At 38.1% G+C, this 24,358-nt stretch overlaps 1 protein-coding gene across 17 annotated transcripts in view; it reads left to right on the top strand.

Moving 5' to 3' along the window:
- Positions 1 to 24,358, top strand: part of ANKS1B (ankyrin repeat and sterile alpha motif domain containing 1B) — a 1,043,873-nt gene that overhangs the window by 720,871 nt on the left and 298,644 nt on the right. For all 17 annotated transcript variants that reach the window (XR_012005947.1, XM_072773232.1, XM_072773224.1 and 14 more), the window contains one exon: positions 14,978 to 15,076. Coding sequence is in view for 16 of the 17 variants with exons in the window: in XM_072773232.1 (XP_072629333.1) it covers positions 14,978 to 15,076 (99 nt within the window). In the remaining variant the exon portion in view is untranslated. The remainder of the gene's footprint in view (positions 1 to 14,977; positions 15,077 to 24,358) is intronic.

The raw sequence follows: 24,358 nt of genomic DNA, 5'->3' as shown, positions 1-24,358 counted from the left end.
TGTGAATCCCTGCCTTCTAACAGCCCTTGGACCAATGCCCAGAACCTTGAACTGGGCAGGGTCAGGGGAAGTCAAGCTACGTGTCTCCCTTTCCCAGGGGCCTATCACCTGAACCTATGGGAGAGACAGAGGACTTCCAAGGATTTTTAAATCTCTGTGTCCACAAATGCTTGGTACCTGGATAAAGGGTCAGCTTTGGCTCACTGCCCACCAGACATGCCACAGTACTGCCAGCCAGTGGAAGAATAAGGGACACCATACTCCCCATACCCCACCCTGAGGTGCCACAGAATATGAACGCCCAATCCTAACCTGTCCTATGCCAGTGCCCACAAACTGCTGGAGGTAGAGCAGAGCAGCAGCAGTTTTAGGACCAGATAGAGAGGGGGGCCAAGCAGGGCCAAGGGCCAGTGAACCTAGGAAGCAGTGAAGAGATTTTCAGTAGAACCCATCTCTGTGTCATGGTGAGAAACCGGAACACATACTCCATTGTCCCATCAGTCTTCACTTAGGAAATACAAAGTCAAAGAAAAAATGCTGAAGAATTTTAAGACAGCAACCACAGAGCATTAAAACCCCAAGCATGGGGCCCTTCTGAGCCTAGGGCCCAGTGGGATGCCCAATTAAGCCACTTGCCCATGGCCAAAAAGCTAAGTAAATGGCAGAGCTAGGAATAAAACCCACATTTTTTTTTCCACCACACATGCTGCCTCTTTCAGAATTGACTATTTCTGCCAAAAACAACATGAAACTAGAAGATTTACAGCTCTATGTTCTTAACGAAAAAAATGGGAGAAAAAAAAGTAATCCCTAGCAGGCATGCTTTATTTTTAGCAATATTACTTTATAGTTTATAAAGCAATTTCATAAACATTATGTACCACATCCCTAAAAGGTAGGCGTCATTGGTATCTCCATTTTACAGAAAGAAAGGAAGCTTACTTGCCCAGAGTCACTCAGCTATTAGAAAGCAAAACTGCAATGTGAACCTAGGAGGCCCAAATTCTATCCTCTTTATTAACCTCCAGTTCCTTAGTGGAGATAGTGGGAAGGAGAGTTGATGCAGACCACAGGACTAGTAAGGGGAAACTACCCCCATCTGATCTCTGTGAGGCAATTCCATGTGTAAGACACTTGTCTGGACACTATGGGATGTGAGGACATCTGGTTATCTGCTCCCCTTATCTCCTTTATTGCCACCTCAGTTGTCACAGCAGCTCTACCACTATGTGATCTCAGTCAAGTTTCTAGTTCTTTCTCAACTTCAGTTTTCTCATCTGTAAAAAGGGAATATTAGTACTCATATCTATTAGATAGAGTTTTTCTGAAGTTTAAAGCAGTGTCTGGCCCACACACCGTCAACACTCAATGAATGTTGCCAGTCATTATTATTTTTACTCCTGTTATTATTATTAATTCAGTAGGTGCCATTGACTGAACCCAATCAAGTCTCCATCCTCTCTCATCATTATCTAAATGTATCTCAATACTCAACACTTATTTAAAGAAAATGGCTTCCCCCAAACAAGAAGAAATAGTCTTCAAACAATATAAGTACATGAGTTGATTCACTCCCAGCTAGAACCTTCAGAACAGATGCTGTGTTAAAAAGGAACATCTGGTCCAATTTTATCATTGTTCAGCTAAGAAAATGAAGTCCCAAGGAAGTTAAAAGACTTTTCCAGGTTTACACAATTAGCTAGTGATAAGTCAGAACTCTCTAATTTGGGGCTCATTTCCAATGAATGCTGCTTCCATAAGACTAAACGTAACTCATTGCTATCGTTGCCTTCAAATATACCTCTGCTTTTTCATAATACAAACATGCTTATGAGAACTGTATATTCTTCTTATTTTATTCATTATAATTGACCCTGATGATCATTACAATGATTATTATACCACAGATAATGGTTTAAATTCATTTGTGCTCCTTGTACACATAAACCAAAGACTATACCACTATTATTTTCACAATGTGTTCTCTTTCTCCTTGTCGGAAAGGAAATATTTTTGAGCCATATGGGATCCTAATTCTCTGAATGCTTTTAGATTATCAGATGTCTCAACTGACAGTCCTGGATGAAAATCAAATCATGAGAATTTGCAAAACTGAAGAAAATTAAGAACATTTTGGTGTTATCGTGTACCGGAAATTCCATCTTTATCTTTTCTTCAATTAGGAAAAAAAATCAGACATCCTGAATATTAGAATGTTCAGCTCAAACTTTTCAACCCTCTTGCTACAAACTTACTTGGTGATCCTTAGACTGGATATTTTTATAAACCTATGGCCCATTTTTTTTTTTTTTACTTAGCATTCATTTTTTTCAAGTTATTTTATTTGAAAGTTCAGCAAAATTTAGGTAATAAGGAAGATGCAAAGATGCTTAAGGCATGATCATTTCTCCCAAGAATTCTGCTATCCAATGAAGAATATAGGACCTATAACACTAAGGAGATAGAGATAAGAGATTTTATAGCCTATTTAGCATTAGCTTTAACTTAGACAAGATGTGTCCATTTTTAATAATGCCCAAAGTAATATGAAGGAATTTATGATGTTTTTAGTACCAGTGAATATTGAAGTAAAACTCAAGAACTTCTCTCTTAAATTAGAAAAATGAGACAAGGGGACATTTAATAATATTCCTCATGAGAAAAGGTGTCACCCTTTTCTTTCTCCTTCCTCTTGTTCTTGTTTGGTAGTATTATTTAGTGAGGAAAATGGTAAGAGAATATGAGGAAAGAGACGCATGCAATATAAAGAACATGTGTGTTTGTGTGCCTTGCACAAATTTTCCCTTTGTATTCAACCCTAGGCCAAATGGTAGAGCTAGACAACTCTACAGTAACCCAAAGGACTCTTCTTAGTTGTGATTTTTCTCAGCTTTCTTTAATCCCTTGGTTGGATTAGCCTCCTGCCTGTCTAACCCTCCTTATATTTAATTCCAGTGCTGTTTTATGCCTTAGTCCATTCAAGGTGCTATAACAAAATACCATACAATGCTTGGCTTATAAAGAGCAGCAATTTATTTCTCACAGTTCTGGAGGCTGCGGGTCCAAGATTCAAGGCAGCATATTTGATGATTGATAGAGGCCCACTTCCTAGTTCACAGATAGCCATCTTTTCTCTGTGTCCTCACATGGCAGAGGGAGCAAGGGTGCTCTCTGAAGCCTCTTGTGTATAGCACTAGCTCCATTCAAGAGGGCTCTGTCCTCAAGACATGAGTACCCCTCAAAGGCTCCACTTCCAAATATTACATTGGGAATTTGGTTTCAACATATGAATTTTGGGGAGACACATTCAGTGAGTTTTCCCAACACCAATTTTTTTTTTTATGTAAAGCAAGCCAAAACAGTTTTAATGAGGAAAAAAATGTTTTCTACTGAAGGCATTTCAAGACCAAAAACTAAACCAAAGAAGATCTTCAAGACCAAAACCAAAACCAAAAATAAATGTGGAGAAAAGTCAGGAATATTCTGGTCAAGTCTTTCAATAAGAGTAATCACCATTTACTGCCCACCAAAGACATTCCAGGCGACAAAGGACCTGACCACAAACTTTGACATCTCAAGAGTTTGGGGGGAAAGTCACACACTGAGGCCAACCAAACAAACCCCTCAAATATTTTCCCTGTTTCTGCTCTGTTAAGATTATAATGTGTTCAAGTTTTAAGTGTAAAAATTCTTTCCTATAAAAAGTCAAATTTATGTAGAAACATACTTCCTTTAGAACCACAATAACTATACAAACTGAGATGCCTGTCATCTTCAATTAAATTTTATTTATTTATTTATGATAGTCACACACACAGAGAGAGAGAGAGAGGCGGAGACACAGGCAGAGGGAGAAGCAGGCTCCATGCACCGGGAGCCCGATGTGGGACTCGATCCCTGGTCTCCAGGATCGCGCCCGGGCCAAAGGCAGGCGCTAAACCGCTGCGCCACCCAGGGTTCCCCTGTCATCTTCAATTTGAAGCTAAAAGCCACTCCTAGATTTAAAATCTGTCAACCCCATGAACACTTTGGTAATTTCACATCTAGCGATTATGAACAGAAACCAAAATCCATAGGAGATAAATTCCTTCAACTAATTATTTCTGTGAGATTTCACAATTTTAAATCACAGTTAGAATCAATCTATAGATGGATGCACATACCCTTCCCAATTTTGTTCTGATAAATTTCATTCTTTCTTATATCCTACTCTGCTCTTCTTTGTGGTTATGGCACTCAGGCAGTCTAAGGTAAATTTTGATAGCCCTGCTGTCTATTTATGACCCCTATTACATGCCACAGTTCATATCCTCATCATTATTTTCACTAACAACAGATGAGCACTGGCCCGAGCCACTTGTATGCAAAATACGGAGACAGCTTTAAACCTTTCTTATTTAGGGACTAACTCTCCCGTAACTCATGTCTGCCTGCTTACAGATATCCAGTAGGGTTATTTGTTTTTGGTGGCTAACTGACTGTGAACCCATCTCTGTCACATTATATGAACAATAAACCCCTTCATCATCAGGGGAAAGTCTGAAGCCACTTTCTTATGGACACACGAGGACACCAGGTGAATTTCTTCCTTTTAATCAGAAAAGCAAAAGTTTTTCCAGAAGTTCCCCACTGGGCAGATTTTGTCACATGTCCACCTGCAGCTTCAAGGGAGGTTGAATCATTTAGTTTTTCCAGCCTCCATAGTAGAAGATAGCAAGGGAGAAGGGGATCAGCCTACCAATAATGTCTACAACTTAGAAATAGAAATGGTAAAAAAAAAAAAAAAAAGAAGAAGAAGAAGAAAAGAAAAAAAGAAATAGAAATGGTGGGTCCATGAAGTATGGATGTTTACATTTTAACAGGTATTATTCAATCTCTGTCCACAGTTGTATTAATTAAGACACTATATCAAAGACCATTCTGACTTTTATCTTTGCCATCTGGCTTTTCTTTTTGATTCAGATGCAAGATTATATTTAGCTTGGAAATTTGACTTCCCAGTGAGGCCAACTCCTGTGGTTCTTCAACAGGTCATATTTCATCCCGTTTTCCTCAGATTCCAGAGTCTCCAGGCTATTGTTTCAATTCAGGCTGTTAAGCTCAAGTTTCCTGTTACCCAATTCGTCCATCCATTCTTCACACTATAGTCAGAGTATAATAAAAAAATATATGTAAGTCAATTTGTGTTCTTCAGTGTTTTTCACTGCATTTAGAATAAAATCAAGGATTTTATTTATTTGTCAGGATCTCTGTTATCTATGCCCTATTTCCCCTCCAATGTCCTCTTCACCTCAGTCACTAAATTTAGTCTTATTAGCCTTCTGTTTGTTCCTAGAATCTATATGGCTCTTTCCCCATCTCAGTTCCTTTGCACCTGCTTTTCCTTCTAAAATACCCTTCTAATGGTTCTGCTTGTGCTTTGATTGCTCCTTCTAATCCCTCATGTCTCAGTTTACATGTCACTTTCTCAGAGGGGCTTTCCTGACCATCCTTTCTAACATAAGTCTCCTTTGTAATTTTTATTTACAACAGCACTGTATTAATTTCCCTTAGAGCAATTTTTACTAGACATGTGAACGTGGGCAAATTATTAGCTTCTCTGTGTCAATTCTTTATTTGTAAATAAGGGTAATAACTGTACCAATCTCAAGGGTTTTTGTACATAATAAACAAAATAAAGCCCTTAATATTTCTTGGCCTACATAAAACTTTTTGAAATAATAATTACTTGCATTATTACTTTATTTTGTTATTTTCCTGTTTTCCCCACTAGACTATAGACTCTAAAAGCAGAAAGACCTTGTCTGCTCTATGTTCATTGTGTCTCAGGACCCAGCTCAGTGCCTGGCACATAGTAAGTACTCACAAAATAGCAGGTGAACAAATATATGTTGAATAAATGAATTAGTGGCAAGTCCTCCCTCAGTAGTAGTTCTTCTTTTTTTTTTTTTTCAGTAGTAGTTCTGATTGTGGACTGGACTCTGCTAGCTTATTTCCAGTGTTCAGTAGCCTCTTCTGTGAGGCTACCAGATTAAGCAAATAAAAAAATACAATCCTAGATAAATTGGAATTTCTGTGTTTTATCTGGCAACGCTACTTTCCTCACTACCACCTTTACCTTTAATAAGCAAAAATTTCTCTCATTCTCTCCCTCCCTGCCTTTCTCTTCCTCATTGCTATTCTCCTCCTACGTTTACTTAACTATTTCTGAATATAGTTAAGTATCAGGCAACTTCATGATCCTTACATCTATATATACCCACTCTTGAGAAACTATCTCTTTGATGGATTAATGAGTTGCCTTTATGACCGGTCTCCCAATTCCCAGAGGACTAAATTATCCACCTTCACCATGACAGGCTCCTTCATCCTGGGTAGCCATCTCAGGGAACTGCAACTGATTCTTTTCTCTGGAATCAGAACATGCTAAATTAGGGGCACACCTGGTGGCGCAGTGGTTTAGCGCCGCCTGCAGCCCAGGGCATGATCCTGGAGACCGTGGATCGAGTCCCACGTCAGGCTCTCTGCATGGAGCCTGCTTCTCCCTCTGCCTGTGTCTCTGCCTCTCATTCTCTCTCTGTGTCTCTATAAATAAATAAATAAATAAATAAATAAATAAATAAATAAATAAAATCTTTAAAAAAAATTAGGGGCACAAATGCCCTTAATACATTTCCAGACATTTTCTACCTTATTGGATCATTTTCAAACATCTTCCCTACTAAATCCTGGCTTTGAAAGAGACCTAAAGAAAATAAATCCAACATGGCCTTTCCCAGTTGACAAGACAAGAGAGTTTGACAAGGCTCTACAGAAGAGCTGAGAAGCGCCAAGTTGATGCCATGCTGTTATTTCCCACCTTCCAGCATAGTCTTGGCTTAGAACATGAGAAGTTACTTGGTGCTTTAGCCAGACTCTGTCATTTACATTAACATGCTTGGGCTCTAGATTATACTAAGGCAGTTGTGAGAACTAACTGCTTAACCTTTCAGAGGTAAATAATTTATTTGAAATTGTGTTGGAGAATCCATGGCAGTCACTCCTAGTGGTCTGTCAGTAGAGGTTGTGTGTGAAAATAGCATCATGGGAGTTACTTCTTGGTGGTGTTACACATCTGTTGACTGGGGATCTCCATCCAGAAGATGTCCTCTCCTGAACATTTGGTTTCTTTTCTGTAGCAAAGGAAACATGAGTGTCATAGTCTGAAAGAGTAAAACATTGATCCTAGATCCACTGTAGGCTAACCGTGTGAATGTCCTAAATGGTTTCAGAGCTCTGGGACTCAGTTTCCTTGTCTGTGATATAAAATTATTGCCTCCTATCTCATAACCCAGTAGTAAGGTTTCTAAGTAAGGGGGACAAAATACGTGGTACTCATTAAGTGCTTAATGGCTGCTTGTTAACATTAATCATCTCAGGCACTTTTTTTCTGCTTCATAAATGTGTGGCTGTGTTGGTTATTCTCAGGAGCAAATTCTCTTTGTTTCTCCAGAGAGGAGCTTCCTTGTGGAGCTCTGTACCGCCAGTGAGAGACAACTCGCAAGAGATGCCTGTTGTAAATAGGAAGGTGCCATGTTCCTCTTCTGTTAAGAGCAGGGTGTCCAAACTAACCTAATTGCTGCTCAGTTTTCTCTTGTGAGGCACTGAGGAATGTTCAGCATATTAGATAGAAGAACAAAACTCAGATACCTGCCAAGATTATGTACAGCCTACCCAAGGAAAAAAAATTTTTTTTAACTTCACAGCTTGTGATTGGAAAAGGACACAGGACAGCTGCTAACTGTTTTCATCTCCACTTTTGGCATGTTCTTCTAATAGCTCTCCTGTCACACTCAGTCTGCAGCATGGTGAGAACTAAACGAGTAGGACTGAGGTGTCCCCCTCAACCCCATCCCCACCCCCTGCTCGGATTCAGCTATTGGGAAAGACCATTTAAAGCATTTAATATCCACCCTACCCCTTTGGGAATGGTGTAACCCAGCTAGACACCACACTTCAAAAGAGAGAGGGAAGTTAAAGCTTTGTGGTTAGTTAGGGAACGTTTAGATTAGAAAACCCCCCAGGTCCCTGCCAACCCTGATTCCATGATTCAGTGAACAGAGAGGACTGGAGCAGAGGAGGGAAGATTAGGTCAGAAAGCTTTCCAAATTCTGTTCTATAAAGAAAGATTCATTGTTGCTCAAACGTTGTGAAATCAAACGTAAAATATGTTGGAACATTTGCTTTCAAATGTGAATTTCATATGGCTCTAAAGCAAAATGCAAATAGTTTAAATCTAGCCACATATTTTTACTGAACCTTTTCTCTCCCACACTAGCCCCACTGGAGGCAGTATCAGGTAAAAGGAGAAAGGTTCCTCTTAGCTAAGGGAGGAAGTTAAATACCTACCTCAGAGAGCTATGGTGAAAATCAAATAAAGTAATATGTCTTAGGCATTTAGAAGAGGGCCTTGCTGGGGCCTTTAGGTGGCTCAGTTGGTTAAGTGTCTGCCTTCAGCTCAGGTCATGATCCCAGGGTCCTGGGATGGAGCCCTACACTGAGCCTCGCACTGAGCACTGCATCAGACTCCCTGCTTGGCAGAGGGTCTGCTTCTCCCTCTTCTTCTGTGATCTCTCTTGTTCTTACTCTCTCTCAAATAAATAAATAAAAATCTTAAAGAAAAAAAAAAAAACACATGAAGCACAGAATCAGAACTCAGTAAGTGAGTAATTTGCCTCATGCTTACCCCAACTGATATTGTTGTGAAAACTGAAAGACAGTAGATGTTTATAAGCTTCATATTTTCATATGTATGTTATCTGGGAAAAAAGTAAGAACATACAAATAAGTTTTGTTCACCACTGTGTTTCTTCTTGTAAGACCGTTGGATTAACATCCTTAAAAATGAATAGGTTTCCTCTTGCATCTGTGAAACTTTTGACCAAGACAGTACAAATTACTACATAAATGACTTTGAAGACATATATATATATATATAATTCTAAAATATACATGAACACGTGAACACTCTCAAATGAATTAGAATTGCGCCTTATGAAATCATCAAATCTTGCTCAATACTTTACCAAATAAATACCTGATTACTTAAATTCTCTCTCTCTCTCTCTCTCTCTTTCTCCCTCCCTCTGTCTCCATAGCTTCAAAACAGATGTTTCAAAGGGAAAATAGGCTTGAAAAATAAAGAGGCAACAACTGGTACTATAAAACGACAATCATGTTAGCTATTAAATACTAATCTTAAAAATAATTCTAAGATATAGTTTATTTATTAAAATACATACCTTACATATATAAGATGCTTTCTAACTATTGCTCAGTAATGTGACATTTATTTGAGTCAATAACCCATGTGGTCTGAAGAATCTGAGAAACTCTATAAGTATGTGAAATCTAGTTAGGTTGTGAACAAGAAATTCCATTGCAATAGAATATTTTCAAACATCAGGCTAAGGTAGAGAGGTAAAAAGTATACTGTTTTCCATTCGTGTAAGAGAGGGAATTAAAACTGGAAAAAGCACACATGCAAAAAAAATGTTTTTAATCTTAAAAAATAAAATAAAATTGGAAGAAGCATATCTTCCATTATCTGATTACTTATGGTAACCCATGTTTCCATCTGATAAACGAAATAGAACTTTGCAACACTGATAGGGGGATTGTAGATCTGGGACTTATCCCAATAGTTACCAACCTAATCATGCAGAAAAGACATGCATTCGGTTTACTTGTAAGTTGATATCAAATAGACTCACAGCCTTTCTAGAAGCTAAGAAGTTGCATTATTCTAAGAATATCATGTATAGTTTTATGCCACCACATCATTTATGCTGTAAAAAAATATTAAAAATAAACTAAAATATGTGTTTCTTCATGTGTGAGTTTGCAAGATCTTGCTATCATTCCATTATACAAATATTCTATTTTAAATATCTCAGGCCACACAAATTGTGGAGAAGAATCTAGTGTAGTTAATTATAGAGCAAAAGAAATTTTTCTCCAGATTGACAGTATCCTCTTGATTTTTTTCGGTCTTGGACTGAAGAGAGAGAATAAATAACATCCAACTTAAGCTTATATTAAAAAGAAACAAGTTCCCTGTGGTTCTTAAATATGTTTCCCTAGCATTTGTAGGCATTTATTATATATAATATGCAACATGAAGGAAAGTTTGCTAAATGAATATAATCTGGGATTGAAGTGGTGAAAATAAGAGTTCTTTTCAAGCTGGAGTTCTGAGAGACAGAAGCAATCAGTTTAGATATACTTGAGAGATGATTTCAATAAATAGCTGTTATATTTCTCGTGGAACATTAAGTACAAAATGCTACTTTTTATTCTACTTGGTCATCTTGTTAGTTTATCACAGCTGGAAAAAATCCAGTAATATAAAATATTCTCTCCAGGGTCAGAGAAACTTTAGTTTCCAGCTCTCCATGCATAAAATATATTATTTTTCCTCATTCCATGATTTAAGAAAGCAGTAAAGACCTCCTGGATTAGATATTTCTTGTCAGTAAAAGAACAGTTATTCTACAAATACTGCTTTGGGCCTTTGATCCTTCTAGTAAGTCATTAACTAAGCAACTTTGCCTACTGCTTATTATTCCCTAACTGCCTTGTGCAATGTGCCTGGCAGTGTGCAAGAAAATAACAAATTACTCCTTGATTTGATCTGTCCTTTTGGTAGCATAGATTTCTAGGCCCATAAGAAAGAAATGCTAATAAAAACAGAACTGCTACTAATTTGTTTTAATGACTGAAAAATTAGAAGAAAATTTCTAAACTTCCTCAATTTTATGTTCATGAACTTTGACTAAGAAACACATCAATTATATCCTAAAGATGACTCATGAGTATTTCTGACTCCCTATTCTGATTCCCTGTCAGTCCACATTTTTGCCCTATCTGTGTGATTCAACTACAGTTTCAATGTCTTTTATTGTGAAGAAGTACAGTCTAATAGGATTTTCTCTGATGGCAGAAATAATCTCTATTCATGCTGTCCAGCACACCAGCCACATGTGGCTAACGCATTTTTGAAATCCAGTTTGAAAAGAATCAACTAGATATGGCAATTGAGAAGTCCTTCTCAACATTTGGAAGAGAAACTCTATGGGGTTAGTGGGGGTAAAAGCTTGTTTTGATGGCTTGAGGAGTAAATGGGCGATGAGGACGAAGACAAAGCATGCGTACTGGGGATGAGGAGGTAGAGTGTGCAGCGTGGTTGTTGATTCAGCAGAAGACACACATAATGGAGCTCTACCCCAGAAACCCTTGATCTGCCAGTCACGTGGAAAATGAATGGAGGAGGGAGAAAGCTAAAGTTTACATTTAGCTATTATGGGGGGGGGGGCCTGGGGGGAGAAAGGATAAACTGAGATTTTCTAACATTTAGTGAAGGCAAGTCATAACAGGAGAATAAATTCCAGCTCCCCAGGAAGAATGGAAATGTTTATTGTCTTTGATGGCACATCTGTTACCCAAGTGCAAATGAAATGGTTAGTTGTAAGATTTGAAATATTTGATTTTTCTCTGAAAAGCTGCAAGAATTCATATTACAGAATGAAAGTATTCTTTTAATAAGAAATGCTATAAGTTCCTACCTGAGTACTGAGATTAATTTGTCCAAAAAAAAGTACATTCTTGTGCTTCTCTGTAATTTCTCAGTTGACCCTTGAAGGTGCTGAGCCCCCTCCTCACCCCCACTGCCCCATGCAGCCAGAAATCTGCTATACTTTTGTCTCCCCCAAAATTTAACCACTAATAGCATACTGTTGACAGGAAGCCTTACTAATAGCATAAACAGTCCATTAACACATATTTCATATGTTATATATATATACTGTATTCTTACAATAAAATAAACCAGAGAAAAGAAAATGTTATTAAGAAAGTCACAAGTAAGAGAAAATAGATTTGCAGTACTGTACTGTATTTATTGAAAAAAAAAAACCCACAAAGTTTAAGTAGATCCCGCAATTCAAACCCGTGTTGTTCAAGTGTCAACCATACTCCTTAAAGCTAACTTTAGATTGCAAGTTCTGAAACACTTAAGATATAATTGCAATGTAAATGTAAATGCAACTACAAATTATACAATCTATATTTACATATAAGGATACTAATCAAAAGTTAGACATGACTGAAATCATAGCATCTTAGAACTGAATGAGTATTCATTGAACTGCATTTTATGGGTGAAGACCATGAGACCTAGAAATAATATATGACTTAGCTAAGTTTACTCAAACAAGATTCGGACCCAGATCTTTAGACTCCAAGCCTGGTGGTGGTTCAAAAAAAGACTTGCTAGATGATGCACCAGGATATTTTTGGTAATCTCTATATATTGCAATAAGAGAGAAAATAGAAAATTTCTCACAGCATGCCTCATTGGGGACAGTGAATCCTTTTCTTTACATTTCCACAATTAGTACCATTTCCCCTTGGGCACATTCTCACCATTTGCACCGGGCTTCCCAAATTTTCACTCATTTTCCAAAAGTGTTTGGTAATTATTCCATATGCTAGGAAATTTGACCCAAAGAGAAGATATCTAACTTCCTTACAATTTCTCAAAAAGGTTCTTCCTCCTGGAGGTAGAGAAGACGGTATGTTGGCAGTGGAGAGGAAGAACCGTGGTTTTAAGGATTTAATTCTTCATATCATTTCAGTATTCAAACACTGAAATACAATTTTCAGGATTACCTATAGATAGTAGGTCTCCATAATTACTGAAGCAGAAGACAAACACAGACACACCAAAGAATGTGTGTGAGCTAATGTTGTGGGCTGCTAATTTAGCCCATGGAAAACCTGGTAATGGTCTAACACATAGATGGACAAAGTGTTTTGTTTCCTGTTTTTTATTTTCTGTTTTTACTTCTCAAGACCCTTTTAACTCCTTCTGGAAACCCTTTTAAGACTAAAAGTCAAATAGATAATGGTTTCATAAATCCTACTCATGACATACTGGTCCATTGCTGAAAATAATAACGCTTTCTCAAAATGAAGCCATTTATATTCTTAGCCATGCTCTATTGTGTGCACAGAGTAATTTCTTGAGGGCAATGTTTCCCATGGCATTTTGCCAAGACTGGCTTTATTTGTTTTTCATTAGGCATTTCATTATCATGCTGCTATATACCTGGATCATTCTCCCTCCTCTGAGAAGGCCAGGGTAGCTTAAGCATAGGAATGATATCTTGAGTAGGTGGCATGTTTTTGTCCAGTGAAGGCCCATTTTAAATCTCTAGCTATGGGACCATTCTTATGGCTTTAATCTTTCTAGAAATAATCAATTATCCATTTATAATGTAGTCTGATATTAAATTGTTTACATCCATCTATTCTGCCCCTATACAGGGAAAGATACTCCCTTCGTACCACACTAGACTGGCCCATCCTCCTTTATTATCTCAGGAGAAGACATTATGCTTCACCCCCATTGCCCAAGCCCAGAACTAATGTACTTTCTGCATTTCTCCATAATTCTATGATTCACTCACTGAGTCAAACTTCTTGATAGTTTCAAGCCCACCCGTATCTTTCTATCTCCCAGGACCACCACTACCTCAGTCTAAGCCCACATTGTCTCTCAAACAACTGCAGTAGCTCCTAATGGTCTTCATGCTCCCAGGATTGCCCTTTCCAATCTGTTCTCTTGCTTTAAATATCTGTCTATACCCATTTCTCTCCATAAATAAGTCTTCTGTAATTTCTACTCATAAGTGTTTTTGTTACACATTAATAAGATAGTTTGATTTGTCCAGAAAAGGAGTGATCCGAATTCTGAACTTCTCTATAGACCCCTCAGTTTAAATGAAAACTAGCTTACAAACTACAAAAGACTAAAATTCAGGGACAAACTAAGCAATCTATAAATTTCCATATTAGAAATTAATCAGAGGCCTAAAACAAAAATCATTGAAATCAGAGAATTTCAGGACTAGACTGGTCCTTGGAGATCATGTGGCTTAACTTTGTCATTTTATAGGTAAGGAAACTGTGAGGCCCAGCCCCTAAACTGAACTAAAACTAAACTAAATCGATCTTTCTAAATTTGGAATATCGTATGTAACTCCAGTTCTTAAAATCTGTCCGTGGCTTCCTGTTGTGGTCAGGATGAAGTCTGAATTCCTCCAGCGGGCGTACAATGTGTGCATAGCCTGACTTTGGCTTACCTTGCCAGCCTTACCTTTTGTTCTTCTCTCCAACTCATCCAAGAACCCAGTGCTTCCTAATGTACTATGTTCTTTCTCACCTACAGGATACTGTACATAATTTCCCTTGAGCCCTTCCTCTTTTGAGTGCTAAGTCCTAATCATGCTTCGGGTATCTGATCAGACATCATCTCCACTGAAAACACATCCCCTCGGGGTTCCCAAGCATGTGTCACCATCATAGCACATTCATAGCACTCTCACTGCCTTTGAAAATCTGTTTCCATCCCTGGACTGAAAAGAATAAAGACAGTGGTGGGCAGGGACCTGGAAATTATTCATTGTTGTATCCCCATATCTTGATCAGATGTCTGGCATTCAGTGTTTTAAGTTTAATTGTTAATTCCCACTTTTAGCCAGTTTAGTATATTTCAATTTTTTAATCAGTCCTCTTCTCAAAATCTGTTTTTAGGGGAAGGAAAAATGTATTCATACATGTCAACATATAGGTAGATCACTGTTGACCCTAAATGGCAACACTTGTTAGAAGCATTTACATTTTCATGGGAACAGAATTTGAATTCCCAGCGCAGATAAATAGTGAGCCATGAGAGCATTTCTGAGGTGAAGGAAGCTTTCCCAGGACCTTCAGCTCAGTCACCTCCTACTTGCTCTCACCCTCACAGGAGAATGACTGTTTTCATTTGTAAAAATCAACTCACTTGTTGGTTATTTTTCTCCGCATCAGATAAATCATTATTTACCTGTAGTAAAAATGCCTGATTTAACTGGTAATATTTCTGGGTTTGTTTCAGGGAAGCAATGTTATGGAAGATCAGGATTTGTTGGAAATTGGAATCCTTAATTCTGGGCACAGACAAAGAATTCTGCAGGCAATCCAGCTCCTTCCAAAGGTAAGCAATGCTTTCTTATCCTAGTCCTATGTACAGCAATTTTCAGTCCAGATGTGAAAGGGCTATTAGTACTTAGGACAACATTTCTACCTATTGATGCAACTCCCAAAAGCAGTTCTTCTTAGGTTCAATGAAACATTCAGACTTACAAGACTACTATGGGCCAAACTTGGCTTTAGTTACAAGAAGGATGTCATACAAGAAACACCACTGACCAGCAGGGCATCTTCAGGATTTCTCTTTAGTGGGAGTCCCTATATTGGTACAAACATCAGGCCAGACCCCTCAGGTGACAACTGAGATACAAGAAGACAAGATCAGTATTGGGTGAGTGTGGGAATGTTCCTGAATTAGAAGCCCGATGCCCTGTGAGAGGCAGTATCTCTTGTACAACTCCATAGACTTAGCCTCCAGGGGCAAGGAATCTGTCTAATGACTCAAGGAAGACCAAAGTATCACATCCCCATCTGGTATTTATAGTTCTTGTATAAATCCTCCCAATCTAGATGCAATTTGCCAACCAACATGTCATTTTAACTCTAAGCACTGTTACCTAGCAACAGAGTTGACCTTCTGTTTCCAGATAAGATTTCATAGGAGCCTAAAGCAAGAGAGGTAGGACCTGAGCACTGGTCTTCAAGATATGTAGGACCTTAACTGATAAGGAAAAGGAAAGCATTTCAGAGATTAGCAGAAATCATATAGATATAAATTGCCAAAAGTATTAGGGGAATAGTAATACTGTGTGATTTAAGATGCAATGGGATTTGCACAACTGTGTGAATGTCCTCAATCTTTGCCACTAAATTATGCACTTAAAAATGTGTAAGGTGGCAAAATTTATGCTTTGTTATTTCACCACGGTTTTTAAATTAATTTTTTAAGAGAGAAAAAAAAAGTCCAGTGTGATTAAAACAATTAGAGTGTAGAGAGTATAGTTAGAAATGAAGCAGAAAATGTAGGTAGGGTCAGTTTGTGTCAGGCCAAGGAATTTGGAATTTGTTCTGTAGGCACTAGGGAACAGACATGACTGGACTGCTTTAGGCCAGTCCATTTTGGAGGCAGTATACAATAGGAATGAGAAGAAGAGAAAGTTGAAGTAGGGTCAACCAGCTGGGAAAATATTCAGGGGGCAAGACTGAAAACAGATGAACTGTTCTACTTGCATCTAGGTACATGAACTTCTCATATATTTTATATTCTCCTCTGCTCTTTTCCTTTCTAATGAGGCTGTAATTTCTCCTCAGAATGAGAAAGATAAATAGTAATCACTGTTTCTAAGAAAATGATGTAATGAAATTTGCCAACTGACAGTGAACTGAGTGTCTACTGATAGAAACTTAACACTTTTGCAAATTCAAGGAGAGTCACGCATACAAAGGAGTTTGATCGTGCAATTTTCTACAGTAAAAGGAAAAGAATAAAGTGGCCTTCGAACTAATTCCAGAAGTAATTATCATAAGCGTACTATTTATCTCACTATTTTTGTATCTTAGAATATTACTTCTCAGCAAGTTTGCTCTTCATTCTCTGCAAGGACTTCTCCATTGCTCCACCCCCAACACCCAGCCCAGTGTGCAGCACATGATAGGCACTCCATAAATCAGTAAGTGACTACCCTTGTCACAACCCTGCCTGTCATTTAAAGTTCATTCAAATAGTTCCACATCACTTCCTTTGTGAAACTTTCCCTGAAAGGCAACCACTTCTCTCACCTTGGTAATTTTTGCCCTCGTCCAAACCAACCACCATTAACTGGACTACCACATGGGTTTTAATCTATCATCTCTAGGTTAGACTACTGGAGTCAATCTCTCCTTGGTTCTCTCTGGCTTGTGTAATTCATAGATACCTAATCTCTGTCTTAGTTACCTTCTTATTATTCTACATTTGAATTTCCACACAGCATCCAGAATGAGCCTTCTTAGACGTAAATCAGATCATGCTACACCGTTTTTAAAGTCTCCAGTGGATTCCCTTCTCACTTAAAATAAAATCTTTATCATAGCCCACAAAAGTCAGTAGGATCTGGCCTCTTCCAACACCTAAGACCTCATCTCTCACTCCCATTTTCCTAAACTCTAGTTATATGGTTTCTTTCTGTTCCAGAAAATACCAAGCTCATTTTTGCTTCAAGGCCTTCCCACACTGGTCTCTCTGCCTGGAAAGCCTTGTATTCAGATATTCATACACCTCCCTCCACCAAACATCATCAAATCTCTACTCAGCTGCTATCTCCTCACCAAAACCTTCATGACTTCAAAGTCACATTCCTCACATATCCCCCCTGTCCTTCATGTCACTCCACTTTAGTTTCTCTATGGCACTTAGGGCTACCTGAAGTTACATCATTTATGTGTTTGTTTTTTTATTTTCCATCTGCCCCAAGATGCAGGGTCCATATGCTCAAGGACCTTGAGTGTCTTCTTCCCTTCAATATACGCAGCCCCCAGAGCAGGGCCAGTCACATTACAGGTAGCCAAAACTGTTTGTAGAAGGCAGTAATCCCTGCTGTCTCTTTCCTCTGAGATTTGATAGCGCTACTTGTTCTGAAGGCACTAATAATACTCTTGCCACTTCTGCCTTAGAAACATCCTAAAGGCAGAGGTAGTATCACATCCATCCTTGAACTTCCCAATGTGCTTAGCTCAATACATGCACATTAAAAGAATGAAAGAATGAGTGACTGAAATGAGTATTTTCCTCACGTGATTCAAATATACCTTTTTTCAAATCAGAGTTCCTCAATATTAAGATATATCTGTAATGATGCATATGCCATTTGATAATGAGAAATAGAAGAACCTGAACTCAGAGTTATTTGGAGAATAAACAGAGTGTTTATTTTTAAGACAGAATATCATTCCCATTAAAGAAAACAATATAACAGAAACAATACAAAATTAAGCTTTTATCAAGAGGCTGATGCAAAAGTGCTTACTATGCACCCAAATGAGTAGAGAATATATAAAAACATCCAAACACGTGTTCAGCAGCACAAACAGAATGTTATAATGCTACAAATTGATGCTTTGCCTTCTTAGGTAATGAGCCCAATCTTCAGATGGTTAATAGTGTAATTTTACTGCCAGCACATTCATTTGCATTCACTCTAACTTTGCACTGCTGCAAAAGGGACACAGTGTCTCTTTGTTGTGTTTATGCAATTTTAGTCTTCCGAATATCTGTGTTCTTCATCTGTCATGGAAAATATCCCATGATTGCTACCTGAAATCCTTTAATTAGCATATTGTGTTTTGGAATCCTTGAGATTGTTCTTAAACAGAGAAAAGGTGGTTTGCTAAATGCAATCTTGATCTGTTAGCACACTTCAAAGCATGTTTTTCTTGCTTTATTTGTATTTGTTGTTTCAAGTTTCGAAGACGAAAGTTTATTCCCTTGGTAAGAATAGGTTTTCTGTAATATGCCCTTTTTAATATCGAAATATTCACCAATGCAAAGGTCTGCATGTTCTCAAATAAATTTGATGTGTCAGACACTGGAATACATTCTATGTGTTCTAAGCATAGACATAGTTTGAACAGTAAGCACTTTAATTCCTCTCTTCCACTCATTATTTCCCTCTGTCTTTTGTAATGCTCAACCTTTAGTACCAAAGCTCAAATTACCCATACCCATTTTCACCCAGTATCCACTTTCCTCACTAACCCCAGTTCAGTCTTTTCTGAGGTCTAAAAGTTTCCCAGAACTTTTGAAGATCAAAGTTCACCCATTTCTCTTTTTAAGATAGGAAACATACCAAACGCTTTCTGAGAAGGTGGCTTATTTCTTACTCTGGTAGAAACTGCAAACATATTGGACTTTTTCTGTCCCGTAGACTTGGGGAAATAATCTTATTACTTGTGTGCAACATGTAATTTACCTTTTTCCAGGTGAGAATTCCATATGACCAAGTATTGGGATAATCCTATTTAAAAAGGCATTATTATGTCTTTTGTCCTTTGACAATATGGCATTTGGAAGTCAGTAATTCAAAGCATTTTCATTTTAAAACTTTGTAAGACTTGCGTCAAACCCCCTGTTGCATCTGCTCTCTTAATCTCTCTCCTCCTGAATTGAAAATGTATTTCGACACACTACTAGCTTTTTTTGGTCACATGCTCACTTCTTTTTCAATATTTCCTTTCCTAATATTTTTATGCTTTTTGTCTTTGGATTTATTGAGTAGTGGTTTATATTTGCTATCCCCTTTACTTTGCTCCCACTGATCCTCCGACCTACTTGGGTCTAATTAGTTCCTCTGCTACCTTAGCACTGCTTAGTTACAAGCAGTGTAACTAAGTAACCAGTAACCAGTAGGGAAGACAGTCCATATGCCCCTTTCCACCTTACCCCACTTCAGCTTCAGTAGGTTCCTATACTCATGTCAGATGTCAATATTGTCTTCTTCTGGTTTCCTCATTACCTGGTTATCTTCTTACCTCTAGGATGCTCTCCTTTCCTGCTCAATTTCCTCAGTTAAATGTTAGAGTTCCTAAAAACTCAACTATATTTGATGTCTAGGAAACATTGTTTATCACAGGACTCTTGCATCAGAATGCAGTTTCTGGCATTCACAGTTTTGCTCATCATTGCTAGCCTACTTCTACTTTACTGCGTAATGAACATTTACATTTCAGCTGCTCATTATTTCTAACTTCAGTTCAATTTAATCAGTATTTGTTGGGCTACATACTTTCAATTATTTTTCACTGAATGACTCTGAACAACTCTGGTTGTATTAAATTACCCCCTTTCCTATTCTCAGTTTGAGATTTTGGTTAGGAACAAAAACAAAAAACAGAGTTATCTGTTATTCCAATAGAAAAACAAGATTATATGTTAGTTATGTATTGCTATATAATAAATTACCCCCCCAAAAAATAAATAAATTACCCCAAACCTTAGTGTCATATAAAAACAGCACCTATTATCTCAGAGTTTCTGTGGGCTGAGAATCCAGGAGCAGCTTAGCTGGGTCCTTGGTTCTGGGTCTCTCACAGGGCTATAGTCACTCAAGACCCAAGTGGGAAGGACCCACTGCCTAGCTCACTCACATGGTTGTAGGCAGGTTTCTGTTCCTCAGGGGTTTTTGGACTGAGGCCTCAGTGCTTCACAGCTGTTGGCTGAAGGCTTTCTTTCATTCCTTGTCATGTGGGTCTCCCCATAAAGTATCTCACAACAGGCATCTGGCTTCAAAAGCACAGCAAGTGAGAGGTCAAGAAAGGGCTAGGGAAATGGAAGTCAGAGTCTTTGGTAACATACCATCCTTTTGCCATATTCTCTTCATGAGAATCAAGTCACTAGATCAAGTTCACATACAAGAGGAGGTTTTTACAGATACAGTAAAGATCTAGAGGTGGGATCACTGGGGGACCAGCTCAGAATTCTGCTCACTACAAATATACTTTATAATGGTCCACTTTACAGTCTAGTTACCATGTCTACATTTGTGATTAAAGTGGAATAACCTATCAGCAGTAACAACAAAAAAGGCTTCTTTGATTTCCATGGGCCATCCTCATGGGACTATGATATGCACCAGTAGGTGATCTAGAAGCCACATTTGCAGTCACCACTCAAAAAAGAGGCACATGTCTCTGGTCTGTAGAGTTAGGTGTGAAATAGCATGATATGACACAATACACAAATTCGAGACACTGGAGATGTGTCAATTACACATAAAGACTTCACGATCTAAACACCACTGATAAGTGATGCACACAAATCAGCAATCCCATAAAACATTATACATTTTTAAAACATGTTCATTCTTCATTGGTGCCTCACAACTAAAGGGAGCATATTTCCATCTATATTAGGAAAGTGAGTTGTTCAAAGTCTATAGGATAAGACATTAAGAATCTTAGCAAACATATTTTTAAAAACAACAAAAGCTGGGGCGCCAGGGGGCCCGGTCAGCTAACTGTCCAACTCTTGATTTCAGCTCAGATCATGATCTCAGGGTCATGAGATCAAGCCCCACACTCAGTGGAGTCTGCTTGGAATTCTCTCTCTTCCTCTCCCTCTGTAGCAACCCCTCCTTTAAATAAATAAATACATCTTTTAAAAATTTTTTGAAAATAAAAACAACCAAAGCTAGAAGTAAAAGGGGCCATGTAACCTTAAGCCTGATCAGAACAAATAGAAAAAAGCAACAGTTGACCAAAAAGCTTGTGAGCAGGGATGTAGAGAGAAACTGGCAGGGACTGAGAACTCAAACACTTTTAAAAACAAGACATTATGGAGTGGCAGAAATGGTGGCAAACTGGAGAACACAAACCCTGTCCTTCAAAAAAAAATACTACTTTTGTTTCCAAATACTCTTTTAATAAAACAAATCACTAAGTACCAGAGTAGGTTATAGCTGTTACAATGGTATCACAGATTTATTTCAGAGCTCAAAAGGAGTACTATGGATGTGACATTATCTCAGTTTGGCTTCTTATCCAAAACTACGCCCTTAAAGACATTAGTTCTTTCGAGTTCCTTAAAATTCAAAAGTATATTAGTTCTAGTCTTGAGGTTGATGAATATGTGTATAAGCTTTAGGGGGAAAGTGTTAACGAATGTAATTTCTTAAAGGTCTAGAAAAGAAGGTTCAGTTTTATTTCCCTGTCACTTAGAAAAATGATAGAAGCTCATTCCTGTTTCTTCTGCTATTTTTCATAAGGGCAATGACAAAATGTAGGCTGCAGGCTCAGAAGTTCTCAAGGTACTTTTGACAGGGTAACTTTTCATTCTCCCATGCCATCACTCATTCTCCATCTACCCTCATTCTTTTACTTGTATTTCTTTGTTTTTCCCAACTGGTATCGTAAATTTTGTGCCACCCAATGGTGACCGACCTACAACCCTATGAACATCCAGTTAAAGATGTACCCTTAAACAAAATCCCAGACACATGCATGCGCCATTAGCATTAGGGGCCCTAACATAAAGCTAATTCACAGTTGGACCCACCGTCCAACTGAAAGCATAGGGTATTCTATTTCCTTTAGGTCTGACTCTGCATGAGACAAACTGTGGTGTTCTGAGAGTCCTTTCATGTTCCATTCAGTTCTGCAAATATCTTATGATTCTGCGACAAGCAGAGATGCTCACTTAGATAAGTTAGGTCAGTGTAAAAGCTTACGTATTTCTCAGGAGAAGTGTTGATGCCATTGGAGAATTGGGAAAAAAGACAGACTGACCTTAAAGTAAAAAACTTAGGTAATTTCTAGTATATAAATCTTAAAGTGACAGCAAGTCATTCAGATCTTTTCTATTATTTCTTAGCCTAGCAACCCTGATAGCCTGCATTCTTCTAGAGTGACCTCTTGCCCATACCTCATGCTTTCTATTTACTCATGGAGACCAATAACTAGTCTGTTGTTTAGGAGTACATTGGGAAAAGGAATGGCTGGTGTTTATAAAGTTCCCTGAGCCCTCTGAAATCACAAAGCCCAGGATATACAGAATACAAAATAGCTAGAACTGTTTGGGCAGCATAGATATCCAAAGAACCACTGAGTGTGAGAGGAATGGGGTTCCAACATACTTACCAATGCTCTCTTTCAAGATTTTTCTGCATTTTCAGAAACCAAGATGACTGCTGCATTCTCCCTAAGCTAAAGGGGAAAGGCCTTTTAATGTTTTCTTTTAAATGAATTTAACTTGGAATAGTTTATTATGTAGACCAGAGAGCTGAAATATCATTTTTAGTTATAATCCCCCCCTCCGATATTTATAGAGAAATAGGGGAGGAATTCTGCAAGTAAATAGGTTTCGATCTATTGCCATCTCCAGCAGCTGTCATCCTTCAGTTTTGAGGAGTTCACCCCCATTTAATAAAGAACAATGACTCGCTTGAAGTAATACCACAATCAGTAGGAACAGTAGAGGAACTTTGATATCTGGGTACTTTCCCTTCCTTACATAATTCTTCGAAGAAGATCACAATTGAGAGCTTCAAAAGACCTTAAAACAGCCAGCTCAATATCTCTCCTGAGTCTTTCACATGTGAGGAAACCAAGTCTAGGTCATATTAAATGACTTGCCCTGAGGCAGATTGTTTCTTAGCAACAGAAGTGAAACTAAATCCCAACTGTCCGCGCTCATGACAATTGCCTCCCAGGTGAATTCTGTGCTATATCAGAGACCCAGGACTCTGAGGATCCTTGTGTATTTGGGAGAGAAACTCTAAAAGAACAGGAAAGTACCAAATGATTAAACATAAGAAAAAGAATGTTTTGTAACATCAGCAGGCCTTTTTTTAAGTTTCAGGCTTTTTGTAACCTCCATACATCACTAAACTCTCTTTTCAAGGCTAGAAGGGAAGGATTGTGCCAGAGATCCAAAAGCTCTAGAAAAGTAGGAAGGAAACAGAGAAAAGAAGAAAGGCAGACACTGACGATGTCAGTTGTCCAGTGGCCACTGGGAGTCAAACCACTTGTTTACCCTTGAAGGTGGCTTTAGAAAAGCTTTACTAACAGTAGTCCTTGCTGTTTCATAGAAGGAAAAGTATAATGGAATAAAATAAAATAAAATAACTGAAATAATATTATTTATTTTCTTCTTTAATCTAGATATAAAGGATGGAAAGATGGGCAAGAGAGAAGGGTACTTTCTAGGAGAGAATGAAGATACAGCTTTAGAGCATTAAGCTCCATGGAGTTGACATTTTTAGAAGAATCAGCCAGGAAGCAGCATGGTGTCATGGTTGGGAACATGACCAGACTCCCTGGGTTTGATTTTACCTACTTCATAGGGGTGTTGTGAGACTTCAGTGAGTCAGTATTTGTAAAGTACTTAAAATGGAGCCTGGCATATCATATGTTCTATATTTATGTTTACTAAATTTTTTTTTAATTGAAGGTGAACCAAGAAAAAAGTGAGGTTCCCTCATCCCATTATAAATTACTACTCCAAACATATACAATAAGCCAAGGGAATCTCCTTTTATTCATTCAATAGATATATTATGAAATACCTGCTGCATGCCAGCTACTCTTCTTTCAGGTGTTGAGGATTTGATGTTAAGAAACAAAACCTACCAGGTCACCGTCCTCTTGTGGCTTACATCCTAGAAGTGGGGAGTGAAGACAAAAAGAACATATACATTAACATATGTAGTTTCAAGTAATGATAAGCACTATAGAAAAATTAATTAAACAGGGAATAGAGTGAAGAGGATGTACGAATGCATTTTAATTCTGGGTGGGCACACTAAGATTCCCACCCAGCCAGTTTACCTGGGGTTCTTTACCACCTCACAGTGTTGTCAAAACACTATATTTCAAA

The sequence above is a fragment of the Canis lupus genome, chromosome 13 (genome assembly GCF_048164855.1).
Source record: "Canis lupus baileyi chromosome 13, mCanLup2.hap1, whole genome shotgun sequence".
In the NCBI taxonomy this organism is placed as follows: Eukaryota; Metazoa; Chordata; class Mammalia; order Carnivora; family Canidae; genus Canis; species Canis lupus.
This window is presented reverse-complemented; position numbering and strand designations above follow the sequence as displayed.